At 32.2% G+C, this 14,520-nt stretch overlaps 1 protein-coding gene across 6 annotated transcripts in view; it reads left to right on the top strand.

Annotated features, from left to right (window-relative positions):
• Positions 1–14,520, top strand: part of LOC143227805 (aldo-keto reductase family 1 member C3-like) — a 35,847-nt gene that overhangs the window by 15,564 nt on the left and 5,763 nt on the right. For all 6 annotated transcript variants that reach the window (XR_013015052.1, XR_013015053.1, XM_076459058.1 and 3 more), the window contains 3 exons: positions 2,271–2,389; positions 3,755–3,836; positions 7,746–7,829. Coding sequence is in view for 4 of the 6 variants with exons in the window: in XM_076459058.1 (XP_076315173.1) it covers positions 2,271–2,389; positions 3,755–3,836; positions 7,746–7,829 (285 nt within the window). In the remaining 2 variants the exon portion in view is untranslated. The remainder of the gene's footprint in view (positions 1–2,270; positions 2,390–3,754; positions 3,837–7,745; positions 7,830–14,520) is intronic.

The following is a 14,520-nucleotide window of genomic DNA, read 5'->3' as shown; positions in this document are numbered from 1 at the left end:
ATTGTATTAACAGTTAATAACTGATTTGTTTTATTACTTTAATTATTATGGTATTAACAGTTAATAACTGATTTGTTTTATTACTTTAATTATTATTGTATTAACAGTTAATAACTGATTTGTTTTATTACTTTAATTATTATGGTATTGGTAATTAATAACTGATTTGTTTTATTACTTTAATTATTATGGTATTAACAGTTAATAACTGATTTGTTTTATTACTTTAATTATTATGGTATTGGTAGTTAATAACTGATTTGTTTTATTACTTTAATTATTATGGTATTAACAGTTAATAACTGATTTGTTTTATTACTTTAATTATTATTGTATTGGTAGTTAATAACTGATTTGTTTTATTACTTTAATTATTATTGTATTGGTAGTTAATAACTGGTTTGTTTTATTACTTTAATTATTATGGTATTAACAGTTAATAACTGATTTGTTTTATTACTTTAATTATTATGGTATTAACAGTTAATAACTGATTTGTTTTAATACTTTAATTATTATGGTATTAACAGTTAATAACTGATTTGTTTTATTACTTTAATTATTATGGTATTGGTAGTTGATAACTGATTTGTGTTAATACTTTAATTATTATGGTATTAACAGTTAATAACTGATTTGTTTTATTACTTTAATCATTATGGTATTAACAGTTAATAACTGATTTGTTTTATTACTTTAATTATTATGGTATTAACAGTTAATAACTGATTTGTTTTATTACTTTAATTATTATTAAAATATAAAATGTGACATTCCTCAGCCAAAATTGACTTTTTTTTTTCATTTCGCAAAATATTTACACTCTTCACCTCACAACTTTTTTTTCTATTGCTTGTTAAAGTAGAAAATAGGCCTCAGCACGGCCACGTGGTTTGGGCGCTCTCCTCGTAATGTGAGGGTCTCGGGTTTGAATCCCCGTCACACCAAACGTGCTTGCCCTTTCAGCCGTGGGAGCGTTATAATGAGACAGTCAATCCCACTATTCTTTTGTAAAAGAGTAGGCCAAGAGTTGGCGATGGATAGTGATGACTAGCTGTATTCCCTGTAGTATTATACACTTAATTAGGGACAGCTAGCGCATATAACCCTCGTGTTTCTTTGCGCGGAATCCAAAACACAAACAAAATAGAGAAATGTATTGTGCCTTTATTCTTAACTTAAACGAATTTGGTATTCTGTAGTGGTTAGTGTGCTGACCAGTGGATTGTACCACGGTGTTCCAACTGAACACACTGTTTAAATATTTTGCCTGGGAAATGTTACAGTTCTGACATTTACGCTATTTGATTAAACGTAGATACAAGGACAGTGGGTTTCTCTAACAGGTTTATCTCTTTCTATTCAGCAATCCTAAATGTAACTGATAATCGGACACACCTGAACCTTTGGAGTACAGTTCTAAATATACCTGACATATGAATAGACCTTAACTTTGGGAGTACAATTCTAAATATACCTGACATATGGATAGACCTTAACTTTGGGAGTACAGTTCTAAATATACCTGACATATGGATAGACCTTAATTTTGGGAGTACAGTCGTAAATATATCTGGCATATGGAGAGACCTTAACCTTGGGAGTACAGTTCTAAATATACCTGACATATGGATGCACCTGAATCTTTAGTCTGCGACTTAACCGTTTAACTCGTGTTTATCATAAGGGCTTCTTTAATTTAAAAATCACTTCATACCAAACAATTAAAAGTGTTTCTTTGTTATTAGTACGAAGCTACACAACTGAATGACGGGAATCGAAACCCAGTTTTTAACATTACAAGTCTTCAGACTTAACAGGTAGGCACTGAGGGTGGATGGAGTTAAACAAGAGGGCCTATTATTTCTAGATTATTTTTTGTTTTGTTTCGGAATTTCTCGCAAAGCTACACGAAGGCTATCTACGCTAGCTATCCCTAATTTAGCAGTGTAAGACTAGAGGGAAGGCAGCTAGTCATCACCATCCACCGCCAACTCTTGGGCTAGTCTTTTACGAACGAATAGTGGGATTTACCATCACATTATAACGCTCCCACGGCTGAAAGAACGAGCAGGTTTGGTGTGATGGGGATTCAAACCCTCGACCCTCGGACTTCGAGTCTAGCGCCCTAATCACCTGGCCATGCCGGGCCTGTTTCTAGAGTAATGTCGATAGATGAGGTAGTAGTATATATATATATAGTATGACTTTTTCTATGCCAAGTAGAATAAAATGATTATTTTGTTATACTTTCTTGTGTTTTCTCACAGGTAGAATGCCACGCCTACTCGTCCCAGTCTCGTCTTTACGAGTACTGCTCACGTCAGAACATCACATTTACGGCTTATTTGCCTTTGGGGTCAGTGGACTCGAATTCTGAAATCTCTAAGTGAGTACTGTTCGTGTAATTAAAGTAGCGTAAAAAAAGAAACAAAATATAATTATATACATATGTATGTGTCTCTTTTTCGTGTTTCCAGAGTAATAAATTAACGTACCAAACTGCAAGGCTACGTTTCTGTGATTCGCGTCCCGTTACCGTAAAAAAATAACAAATCGCGCCACACACTTTCTTGGTCATGAGTGCGTTATAAAAGTAACTGTAATACCGCTTTTCCGTCTCACGAGAGTAGCCGTAGAGTTGGCGGTGGGTGGTGTTAACTTTCTTCCTTCCCTGTAGTCTGTTACTTCAAAGTTACGGACGGCTTGCGCATATAGCTTAGGAGTAGCTTTGACGCGAAATCCAACATAAACAAAACTCGTGTTTCAATACGAACGCCAGTTACAGGGTAATTGTTTACCGACAAAAACGAACAGATTAAATTATCTGAGAAATGAGTGATTACAGTTACTAGAGACCTTCACATGGATATCAGACTGAGACACATATCAATACAATACGAATGATAATATTGTGTTTCGATTGTATGTTGGTATGTTTTCAAGTCCTTTAATGGTTCATTTTTTACCAGTTGGAAAAATTGAAAGGATAAACCATCAGTTTTTATCGTTTCCTTCAGTTCTTTTTTATATTTTCAAACAGATTACACTTTTAATGTCTCTGACTTCGAAGAATGATCTTTATATAGCGCGAAGCTCCATCGAGTAAGTGGCTGGTATCGAACTCGGAAATTTTACAGTCGTAAATTATTAACCTTATCGCTGAACTATTGGAAGTGGGCGTAATAGCGCCAGGTTTCAGTATCGACTATTTGGGTTAAACCAACGAGGGGGAATAAATTTCAGGCTTTTAGCGTTCATAAGTTTGAGATTAACCTAGGAATACTCGGGCAGCCTGGATGGAGGCAATTACAGGGATCAGACTCCAGATTTCAGTGTCACATCTTATTAAACGTACTCTGTGAATCTCTGAGAAGTTGGGTACAGCTAATGAAAGGCATCTCGTGGTTCAAGAATGATACAGTTGGAGACAAAATCTGTCGGTGCTGGTGTATGTTATCGTGCGGAACAATACAGTGGGATAACAGTACTAATTACACCGCAGGGGATCGAACTTCTTTTTTTTACGTTGTTAATCTGTAAACCTATCGTCGTTCCATTCGGTTACAGAGAATATAGGCCATTGAAATCGATTCATCACAGAAGTCTCATTGAAGGTTTCGCAACATTAAACATGGTTGGGCTAACCCTTTTATAATGTTCTTTCTGTCCTTTCAATGAATTTTTTTCATTTCAACAATATCTTTTATCTTACGCTAAGTACTTTTTTTAACTACATTTTATGTACTTTCAGATATGTTAATGAAAATCAAACACCATCCAACGACAAAGTCTTAATTCCTCTGTGTTTAAAACATCGAAAAACCGCCGAACAGGTAAGTTCTCTGTCCTCCACTTGACTTATCTATTCACATCCATAGCTAATCCAACAATCTCTGTTCATAACATCGAAAAACCGCCGAACTGGTAAGTCCTCTGTCCTCTACTTGACTTATCTATTCACATCCATACCTAATCCAACAATCTCTGTTTATAACATCGAAAAACCGCCGAACTGGTAAGTCCTCTGTCCTCTACTTGACTTACCTATTCACATCCATAGCTAAGTCAACAATCTCTGTTTATAACATCGAAAAACCGCCGAACAGGTAAGTCCTCTGTCCTCTACTTTACTTATCTATTCACATCCATAGCTAAGCCAACAATTCCTGTTTATAACATCGAAAAACCGCCGAACTGGTAAGTCCTCTGTCCTCTACTTTACTTATCTATTCACATCCATAGCTAAGCCAACAATTCCTGTTTATAACATCGAAAAACCGCCGAACTGGTAAGTCCTCTGTCCTCTACTTCACTTACCTATTCACATCCGTAGCTGAGCCAACAATCTCTGTTTATAACATCGATAAACCGGCGAATAGAAAAAAAAGTTCTCTGTTCAGTTCTTGGTTTACCTATTCACATCTACAACGAAGTCAGTAAACTGTTTAAAATATTTGAAAAAAAACAGAAAACAAAAGATTTTGGTCCTTTATTGCCTTTACCAATCCAAAGTTTGAATATAGAATTTAACCTCAGTTTTAATATAGGACTTAACCTCTCACATCTACTTTAATGGTTACATAAGTTCCGGCTAATTTAACTAAACGAAATAATTAAATTAATTTGTTATTACACTTATATTAACTAACCAAACACAATTTGTCATTACACTTATATTAACTAACCAAACACAATTTGTTATTACACTTATATTAACTAACCAAACACAATTTGTTATTACACTTATATTAACTAACCAAACACAATTTGTTATTACACTTATATTAACTAACCAAACACAATTTGTTATTACACTTATATTAACTAACTAAACACAATTTGTTATTACACTTATATTAACTAACCAAACACAATTTGTTATTACACTTATATTAACTAACCAAACACAATTTGTTATTACACTTATATTAACTAACTAAACACAATTTGTTATTACACTTATATTAACTAACCAAACACAATTTGTTATTACACTTATATTAACTAACCAAACACAATTTGTTATTACACTTATATTAACTAACCAAACACAATTTGTTATTACACTTATATTAACTAACCAAACACAATTTGTTATTACACTTATATTAACAAACTAAACACAATTTGTTATTACACTTATATTAACTAACCAAACACAATTTGTTATTATACTTATATTAACTAACCAAACACAATTTGTTATTACACTTATATTAACTAACCACACACAATTTGTTATTACACTTATATTAACTAACCAAACACAAGTTGTTATTACACTTATATTAACAAACTAAACACAATTTGTTATTACACTTATATTAACTAACCAAACACAATTTGTTATTACACTTATATTAACAAACTAAACACAATTTGCTATTACACTTATATTAACAAACTAAACACAATTTGTTGTTACACTTATATTAACAAACTAAACACAATTTGTTATTACACTTATATTAACTAACCAAACACAATTTGTTATTACACTTATATTAACAAACTAAACACAATTTGTTGTTACACTTATATTAACAAACTAAACACAATTTGCTATTACACTTATATTAACTAACCAAACACAATTTGTTATTACACTTATATTAACAAACTAAACACAATTTGTTATTACACTTATATTAAATAACCAAACACAATTTGTTATTACACTTATATTAACTAACCAAACACAATTTGTTATTACACTTATATTAACTAACCAAACACAATTTGTTATTACACTTATATTAACTAACCAAACACAATTTGTTATTACACTTATATTAACTAACCAAACACAATTTGTTATTACACTTATATTAACTAACTAAACACAATTTGTTATTACACTTATATTAACTAACCAAACACAATTTGTTATTACACTTATATTAACTAACTAAACACAATTTGTTATTACACTTATATTAACTAACTAAACACAATTTGTTATTACACTTATATTAACTAACCAAACACAATTTGTTATTACACTTATATTAACTAACCAAACACAATTTGTTATTACACTTATATTAATTAACCAAACACAATTTGTTATTACACTTATATTAACTAACCAAACACAATTTGTTATTACACTTATATTAACAAACTAAACACAATTTGTTATTACACTTATATTAACTAACCAAACACAATTTGTTATTATACTTATATTAACAAATTAAACACAATTTGTTATTACACTTATATTAACAAACTAAACACAATTTGTTATTACACTTATATTAACTAACCAAACACAATTTGTTATTACACTTATATTAACTAACCAAACACAATTTGTTATTACACTTATATTAACAAACTAAACACAATTTGTTATTACACTTATATTAACTAACCAAACACAATTTGTTATTACACTTATATTAACAAACTAAACACAAGTTGTTATTACACTTATATTAACAAACTAAACACAATTTGTTATTACACTTATATTAACTAACCAAACACAATTTGTTATTACACTTATATTAACAAACTAAACACAATTTGCTATTACACTTATATTAACTAACCAAACACAATTTGTTGTTACACTTATATTAACAAACTAAACACAATTTGTTATTACACTTATATTAACTAACCAAACACAATTTGTTATTACACTTATATTAACAAACTAAACACAATTTGCTATTACACTTATATTAACTAACCAAACACAATTTGTTGTTACACTTATATTAACAAACTAAACACAATTTGCTATTACACTTATATTAACTAACCAAACACAATTTGTTATTACACTTATATTAACAAACTAAACACAATTTGTTATTACACTTATATTAACTAACCAAACACAATTTGTTATTACACTTATATTAACTAACCAAACCTGATTTGTTATTACACTTATATTAACTAACCAAACACAATTTGTTATTACACTTATATTAACTAACCAAACACAATTTGTTATTACACTTATATTAACTAACCAAACACAATTTGTTATTACACTTATATTAACTAACCAAACACAATTTGTTATTACACTTATATTAACAAACTAAACACAATTTGTTATTATACTTATATTAACTAACCAAACACAATTTGTTATTACACTTATATTAACTAACTAAACACAATTTGTTATTATACTTATATTAACTAACCAAACACAATTTGTTATTACACTTATATTAACAAACTAAACACAATTTGTTATTACACTTATATTAACTAACTAAACACAATTTGTTATTACACTTATATTAACTAACTAAACACAATTTGTTATTACACTTATATTAACTAACCAAACACAATTTGTTATTACACTTATATTAACTAACCAAACACAATTTGTTATTACACTTATATTAACTAACTAAACACAATTTGTTATTACACTTATATTAACTAACCCAACACAATTTGTTATTACACTTATATTAACTAACTAAACACAATTTGTTATTACACTTATATTAACTAACCAAACACAATTTGTTATTACACTTATGTTAACTAACCAAACACAATTTGTTATTACATTTATGTTAACTAACTAAACACAATTTGTTATTACACTTATGTTAACTAACTAAACACAATTTGTTATTACACTTATGTTAACTAACTAAACAGTCTGGAGTTGAATTTTTTTAATGTTATTTTCTTTATCATTACTCGTCGGTTTTATTTCTTTCTACATTGTTTATCTATAAATTTGTATTTTTTCTCAGATTTTATTACGTTGGCTCCTACAGAGAGGCATTGTTGTTATATCCAGAAGCATTACAATAAAGAAACTTAAGGAACATTTCAGAGTAAGTTTTATAAGTAGCGACAAGAAGTTTAATAAAGTATCATAATTACAATTAATTATACTTGTCATGTGACATAAGTATTGGGATTAGCTTTTTTCAAACGTAATCTATCAAAATCAGGTAGGTGTTGTATTAATGTCATGTGAAAAGTGTTGAAAAATGTTATTTTGTTCAACACATTCTGACTCCTTTATATGTTAGGTTAGAAGGGTGTTTAGATCAACACATTCTGACTGCTTTATATGTTAGCCTAGAATGGTGTTTAGTTAAACACATTCTGACTCCTTTATTTATGGCTAGAAGGATGTTTAGTTCAACAAATTCTGACTCCTTTATATTTTTAGGTTAGAATGGTGTTTAGTTCAGCACATTCTGACTCCTTTATTGTTAGCCTAGAATGGTGTTCAGTTCAACACATTCTGACTCCTTTATTTGAGGTGTTAGAAGGGTGTTTAGTTCAACACATTCCGACTGCTTTATTTCTTAAACTAGAAGGGTGTTTAGTTCAAACACGTTCTGACTTCTTTATTTGAGGTGTTAGAAGGGTGTTTAGTTCAACACATTCTGATTGCTTTATTTGTTAAACTAGAAGGGTGTTTGGTTCGGCACATCCTGACTCCTTTATTTGAGGTGTTAGAAGGTGTATAGTTCAACACATTCCGACTGCTTTATTTCTTAAACTAGAAGGGTGTTTAGTTCAACACATTCTGACTTCTTTATTAAGGTACATATACGATGATTAATGTATTTTACTGCATATAATTCAACGCATATAAAATAGCTCTTACTATAAACTCACTTTTAATGAAAGATTTCCTGGCGTGTTTGTCACTGCAGTGTGTTTGAGTAACCGTATAATCACGTGGAAGAAAACTGTGTACTTCAGTCGTACCACCGAATTTCGCGCTTCTGCAGATACTGTCTCCTGTACCTTGACTTCGAACTAACAAATAATTTTTTCCAGTTTCGAGTTCTGGTTTTTCACATTTATATTATTATATACTTTTCCTCTGCTCATTTTAAGGTTTTTCGTTATCATGAGATGTGAATGGGCTTAATTAAAATCGTATTGAGGCCCACCAAAGACTCCTTTTCAATTTTTACTGTTAGCTCCTTGTCATAAACAAAACAGTTTGTTACAATGATTGATTCTTTTGTTTTCTAGCACATTTTAAAGATGGCGTTTGTGTATTGTTTTTTTTTTTTAATTTCACGTAATGCTACACAAGGGCTATCTGCGCTAATCGTCCTTAATTCAGCAGTATAAGACTAGAGAGAAGGCAGATAGTCATTACCACCCACCGCCAACTCTTGGGCTACTCTTTTACCAACAAATAGTGGGATTTACCGTACCATTGTAATGGCTCCCACAGTTGATAGGCCGATTATGTTTGGTCAACGTGGATTCGTGCTCGCGATCCTTAGAATAAGAGTCGAGCACCTAACCATCTGATCATGAGTCCCAATTATATCGAAAAGGGAGGTCATAAGCGAGTAGTACCAGTTATATCGATACGGTGTAGTTAGAAACGAGCAGAACCAGGTATGTCGAAACGGCATGGTCAGAAACAAGCAGAACCAGTTATATCGAAACGGTGTACTCAGAAACGAGCAGGATCAGTTATATCACAATTATGTGGTCAGAAAATAGCAGGACCATTTATGTCGAAACGGCGTGGTCAGTAACGAGCAGGACCACTTATATCGAAACGGTGTGGTCAGTAACGAGCAGGACCACTTATATCGAAACGGTGTGGTCAGTAACGAGCAGGACCACTTATATCAAAACGGTGTGGTCAGAAACGAGCAGGTGTGCATAACAAACTAGAACAACGTTTCCAAACTACTTTTTCAGACGAAAGAACTTTTTTTTGGTCTCTTTATATCTGTCCTTAACGGTCGTGTTTCAAAACGATACTTATGCTTGAGTGCGAATATTGATTGCTTTTGCTTAAGATTTGAAAGTAAAGTGTTCATTGTCTTTACTTTCCCATTGTTCGGTCTGCCATTTTTTTTTTGTGTTTCGTAAAGTTTCTAAGTGTACAGCAATTCCACATTTCGGATCTGCTTCCGCCGAACTTAGATTATTATGGAATGCACAGCAGGTGGAACCCAATATAAAGACTTTTGAAAGTTTGTCGGTGGATTGCGTTTTACTGTATTATTCTTGTTTTTTCTAATAAGATAGCACGTGTCTTTTATGTCGATTTTGTTTGAGACGCAAGAAATTCAACTGAATACCTTAGTTCATACAGAAAGACCCAAATAGAAGATTAGATTTTTTAAAAATATTTACTCTACTAATGTAAACTAAAATTCTTAAGTTTATCGGTTCTTTGTAGTTCGTCATCAATATTGTATCTTGAGATGGTTTTTGTACCTACCGTAGTGAACCATGTTTATAGTATGTGCACTATTGGTGTTAATTATTTTCTGAATCAAATATATAAAGCCTATTTGTTTGTTTTTAAACACAAGGCCACGTAATGGACTTCATTCGAAACCCGGTTTTTAGCGTTGTGAGCCATTTAGACTCTCAGCTGAGCCAGTGGGAGGAATATGAAGCCCACCTCTAATTTGGGCATCAGAATGGTGCTGTGAAATAAATAAAGGGTTTGCTAAGAAAGTTCATTTAAGTTTCTTAAACATGCAATCTTAATCTTGGAATTATCGTTGCAACGAATTTTCGAAACATATATGGATTTAATACTAGAATTACCGGCCCCACCGAGCTGTCGCAAACTTGATCCTAAAATTACAGACCCCGTCGAACTGTTTGGTTTGTTTTGAATTTCGAGCAATGCTATACGAGGGCTATTGTTTGTTTTTTGTTTATGAATTTCGCGCAAAGCTACTCGAGGACTATCTGCGCTAGCCGTCCCTAATTTTGCAGTGTAAGACTAGAGGGATTGACCGTCACATTATAACGCCCCCACGGCTGAAAAAGCGAACATGTTTGGTGCGACGGGGATGCGAACCCGCGAACCTCAAATTACGAGTCGCACGCCTTAACCCACCTGGCCATGCCGGACCCCAAGAGGGCTATCTACGCCCGTCGAACTGTCATGAAACGTAATCCTAGAATTACTAACCCATCAAACTGTATTTATCGTAACCATATTAATAGCATTTACTGCTTTTTAAGATTAAAGTCGTGCAGATATTTGATTCGATACGAAAAAGATTTAAACCCGAAACGCAAAATTACATTCGTGTTTTTTTTTTTTGTTTCTGTTTTTTAAAAGTTCTTATTTCCGGTTAGAAAATATCTATCGATTGTAAGAAAAGACGTGATGTTATTATGGGCTATATTTTCAATTTTTGCATGCAGATGTTAGCTAGACGGCGCGTCACATTAAGATCACAATATTTTTCTATAGTATTTTATACGATGCCACGAGAATCTAGCAACTTTGATGACCATCTAAAAGTGAAACAATCTATCAGTCGAATCCCTTTACTGAACAACTATGGGGACGTTACAATGTTACGGTCAATCCAACTATTCGTTAGTTAAGAGTGGACTAAGAGTTGACGGCGGGTGTGCAGTTTAGTCTATGATTTAAAAATTAAGGACGGCTAGCTTGAGTAGCTTTTCATGTTAGTTTGTTTCTTTTAGAGCAAAGCCACGTTGATCTAGCTGCTTTGTCTATCACGGGGAATCGAACCCCGGATTTTAGCGTTATAAGTCGTAAACTTACCACTCTCCCACAAATACGTTTTTCCCGTTATGATTATGCAGAGGGTAAGTGAATAATATGTAACGATTTTCGGACACGTAGAGTTCGCTGTTAACTCAAAATATTGAGATTCTTGTTAACACACGCTAGCTTAAATTTATATGGAATTATAAAAAAAATGTTTGTCCGTTGTAATTGTTGTCTTTATCGGTCAATTTGAAGGACTGAAGCGCTTTCTGTCTCATAAAATATGTACTATATCTCATAATATTTTGCATATAACAGCTAAAAGGTTTCTTAAAAATAACTTTAAGAGAAAAAGAAACAAGAAAATATGAGTGTTTTGTTTGGGAGCAGGCCTCATTGTAATGCTGACTTGTGATTATATAGTTTATACAACATCATATGAATAAAATCATTTTCTGTATAAAAGAAGGTACATATGAACTACAACTGAGGATTGTCATGGAGATTTATTTGAGTATATAGTGAGAATTTATAATTATCGTGTAACTAAGTTCTCTATATGTAACGTAAATATGTTTCTAGACTAAGACACAACTCTAAGTGCACATATGTTTTCACCAGTAAAAAAGTAGTCTTTTCAAATAAGACATATACATCTAAAATATAGCTTTAATTAAGCCTTCGTGTCTTTTAAAACAATTATTTCATGAACGTGTGTAGTAAAATTTATTATTATTTATATTGATTTTTGTTTACTGTTTCACGTAATATAGAAGCCATCTCCCTAAAGATACCAATTGTATAGTGTACAAAGCACTGAAGAGATACTCAGTTACAGCCATCTAATGTCCATCTATTATTTATTGGTTGGTAATTCCTGTTTCACCCTGTACTTATATTTTAAAAGGAAAAACAGATATATGTAGAAAAGTTAACTTCAAAGGCAATGATAACGTCGTTTTTTCTAGAATTATGATGTTTTTTACGTTATCTAAAATGTAGAAGAAGCTTTTTTTTTTTTTTTTTTTTTGGGAATTTCGCACAAAGCTACTCGAGGGCTATCTGTGCTAGCCGTCCCTAATTTAGCAGTGTAAGACTAGAGGGAAGGCAGCTAGTCATCACCACCCACCGCCAACTCTTGGGCTACTCTTTTACCAACGAATAGTGGGATTGACCGTCACATTATACACCCCCACGGCTGGGAGGGCGAGCATGTTTAGCACGACGCGGGCGCGAACCCGCGACCCTCGGATTACGAGTCGCACGCCTTACGCGCTAGGCCATGCCGGGCCGTAGAAGAAGCAAATCGACTGTTCAATACCTCTAACCATTGTAATACTTTATTTAGTATTCTACGAAAGTTTTGGGTGCAATATACCAAGCTATTTTTGCTCTAGGCTGGCAAGAGAATAATAATTACAATACTAGAATACTAGTTTCGATACCCGTGGTGGGCAAAGCACAGTTAACCAACTGTGTAGTTTTGTACTTAACTGGTTAGGGCTCGTAATCTGAGGGTCGCGGATTTGAATCTCAGTCGCACCAAGCCAACTATATGTTGATGGGTAGTGATGTTTAGCTGCCTTCCCTATAGACTTTCACTGTTAAATTGGGGACGGCTAACGCAAGTAGCCCTCGTGTAGCTTCGCGCAATTTTTTTTTCCCTTGTAAGTGTAATAAAATGCGTTTTTTGTGCATTTTTTATATGTCTACTGCCTTAACAGTGAGTAGTAAAGGTTTTAAACTGTTATTTAAACCGAATCTTTATGTTTAAGGTGTTTTCTTTGCCCCGAACGTTATATTAGGGTTTCATGCAGTTCTTTGCGATCCTTATTATGAACCACTATCGTCCGTGATAATAACATTAAGCGACAAGTGAAAGCTCAGTATATTAGCATGGGAAAGTTTAATTCTGTTAAACTGTTTACTTTTTCGTTGATAAGCACAAAAATATACAATAGGCTATCCGTGCTTTGCTTAAAGCAGGTATCGAAATCCTATTTTTAGCATTATAAGCCCTCAGACTTATTGTTGAGCCAATGAATTATTCCAGATAACTGACACTTATACAAGTAAAAACCTTTTATAAGTATTTTAATTAGTAAAATAATGTTATTCATGTATGGTTATTTTCTCGAATCCTTAAAACAAGTAGATAAATTTGAAAAAAAAAAGTTTCTGAACTTAATCATAATGTGAGTTTCAATGAAATTACTAGTAGCTGTGACTAAAAATTAATGTTATGTTAGGAATTTGATTAATTTGACTAATATACCTATCTGCTTAGGGTTTGAGACTTTGAACCGCAAATTGCTTTCAAATTTAATATTTTAAACATGCACCCCCCTGGTACAGCGGTAGGTCTACGGATTTACAACGTTAAAATCAGGGGTTCAATTTCCCTCGGTGGACTTAGCAGATATCCTGATGTGGCTTTGCTGTATGAAAACACACATAAACCTACAATTTTTTTCTTTGAATTATCAGAATTTTTACATTTAAGTTTTCGAACCGGAAATATTTATTTCATTCCATCTAATCAAACGTATATCTTATTTTGTTATATTTAACAAGAAATGTTGTTTATTTAATTGTTTATAATCGGACTTATATCTTATTTTTATCATTTGTAACCTAAACCTTTATTTTGTGGATTGTTTGTTTTAGATGAAACACTTCTTATTTTAATATTTTGAAATGTCATATTTTTAAGGTATATTTTCAAATGAAAAAGGTATTCGAAAGTAAAACATTAGCGTGAGAATTGATTAAAGATTGCGAATTGTTATAGCACAATATGATATGTTACAACCAGTTAACGAATGAAAATTGCAAACTGTAGTGGACTGGTAGTACAGCAAAGTATGTAGAAAAAAAATGTAGAAATCGTAAAATGTTGTAGTACGATAGAACATGATAAAACTAACTGAGGATGTAGAAGTCGCGAATTATTATTGTACCATAAATTGTACTAGAGATGGCTAACAATACGGAGATTGTGAATTATTGTAATACGATAAAGTATTAATATGTATAATAAGCAG

The sequence above is a fragment of the Tachypleus tridentatus genome, chromosome 10, assembly GCF_004210375.1.
Source record: "Tachypleus tridentatus isolate NWPU-2018 chromosome 10, ASM421037v1, whole genome shotgun sequence".
Taxonomy (NCBI): domain Eukaryota; kingdom Metazoa; phylum Arthropoda; class Merostomata; order Xiphosura; family Limulidae; genus Tachypleus; species Tachypleus tridentatus.
The sequence above is the reverse complement of the archived record's forward strand: the minus strand, read 5'-3'. Positions and strand labels throughout refer to the sequence as shown.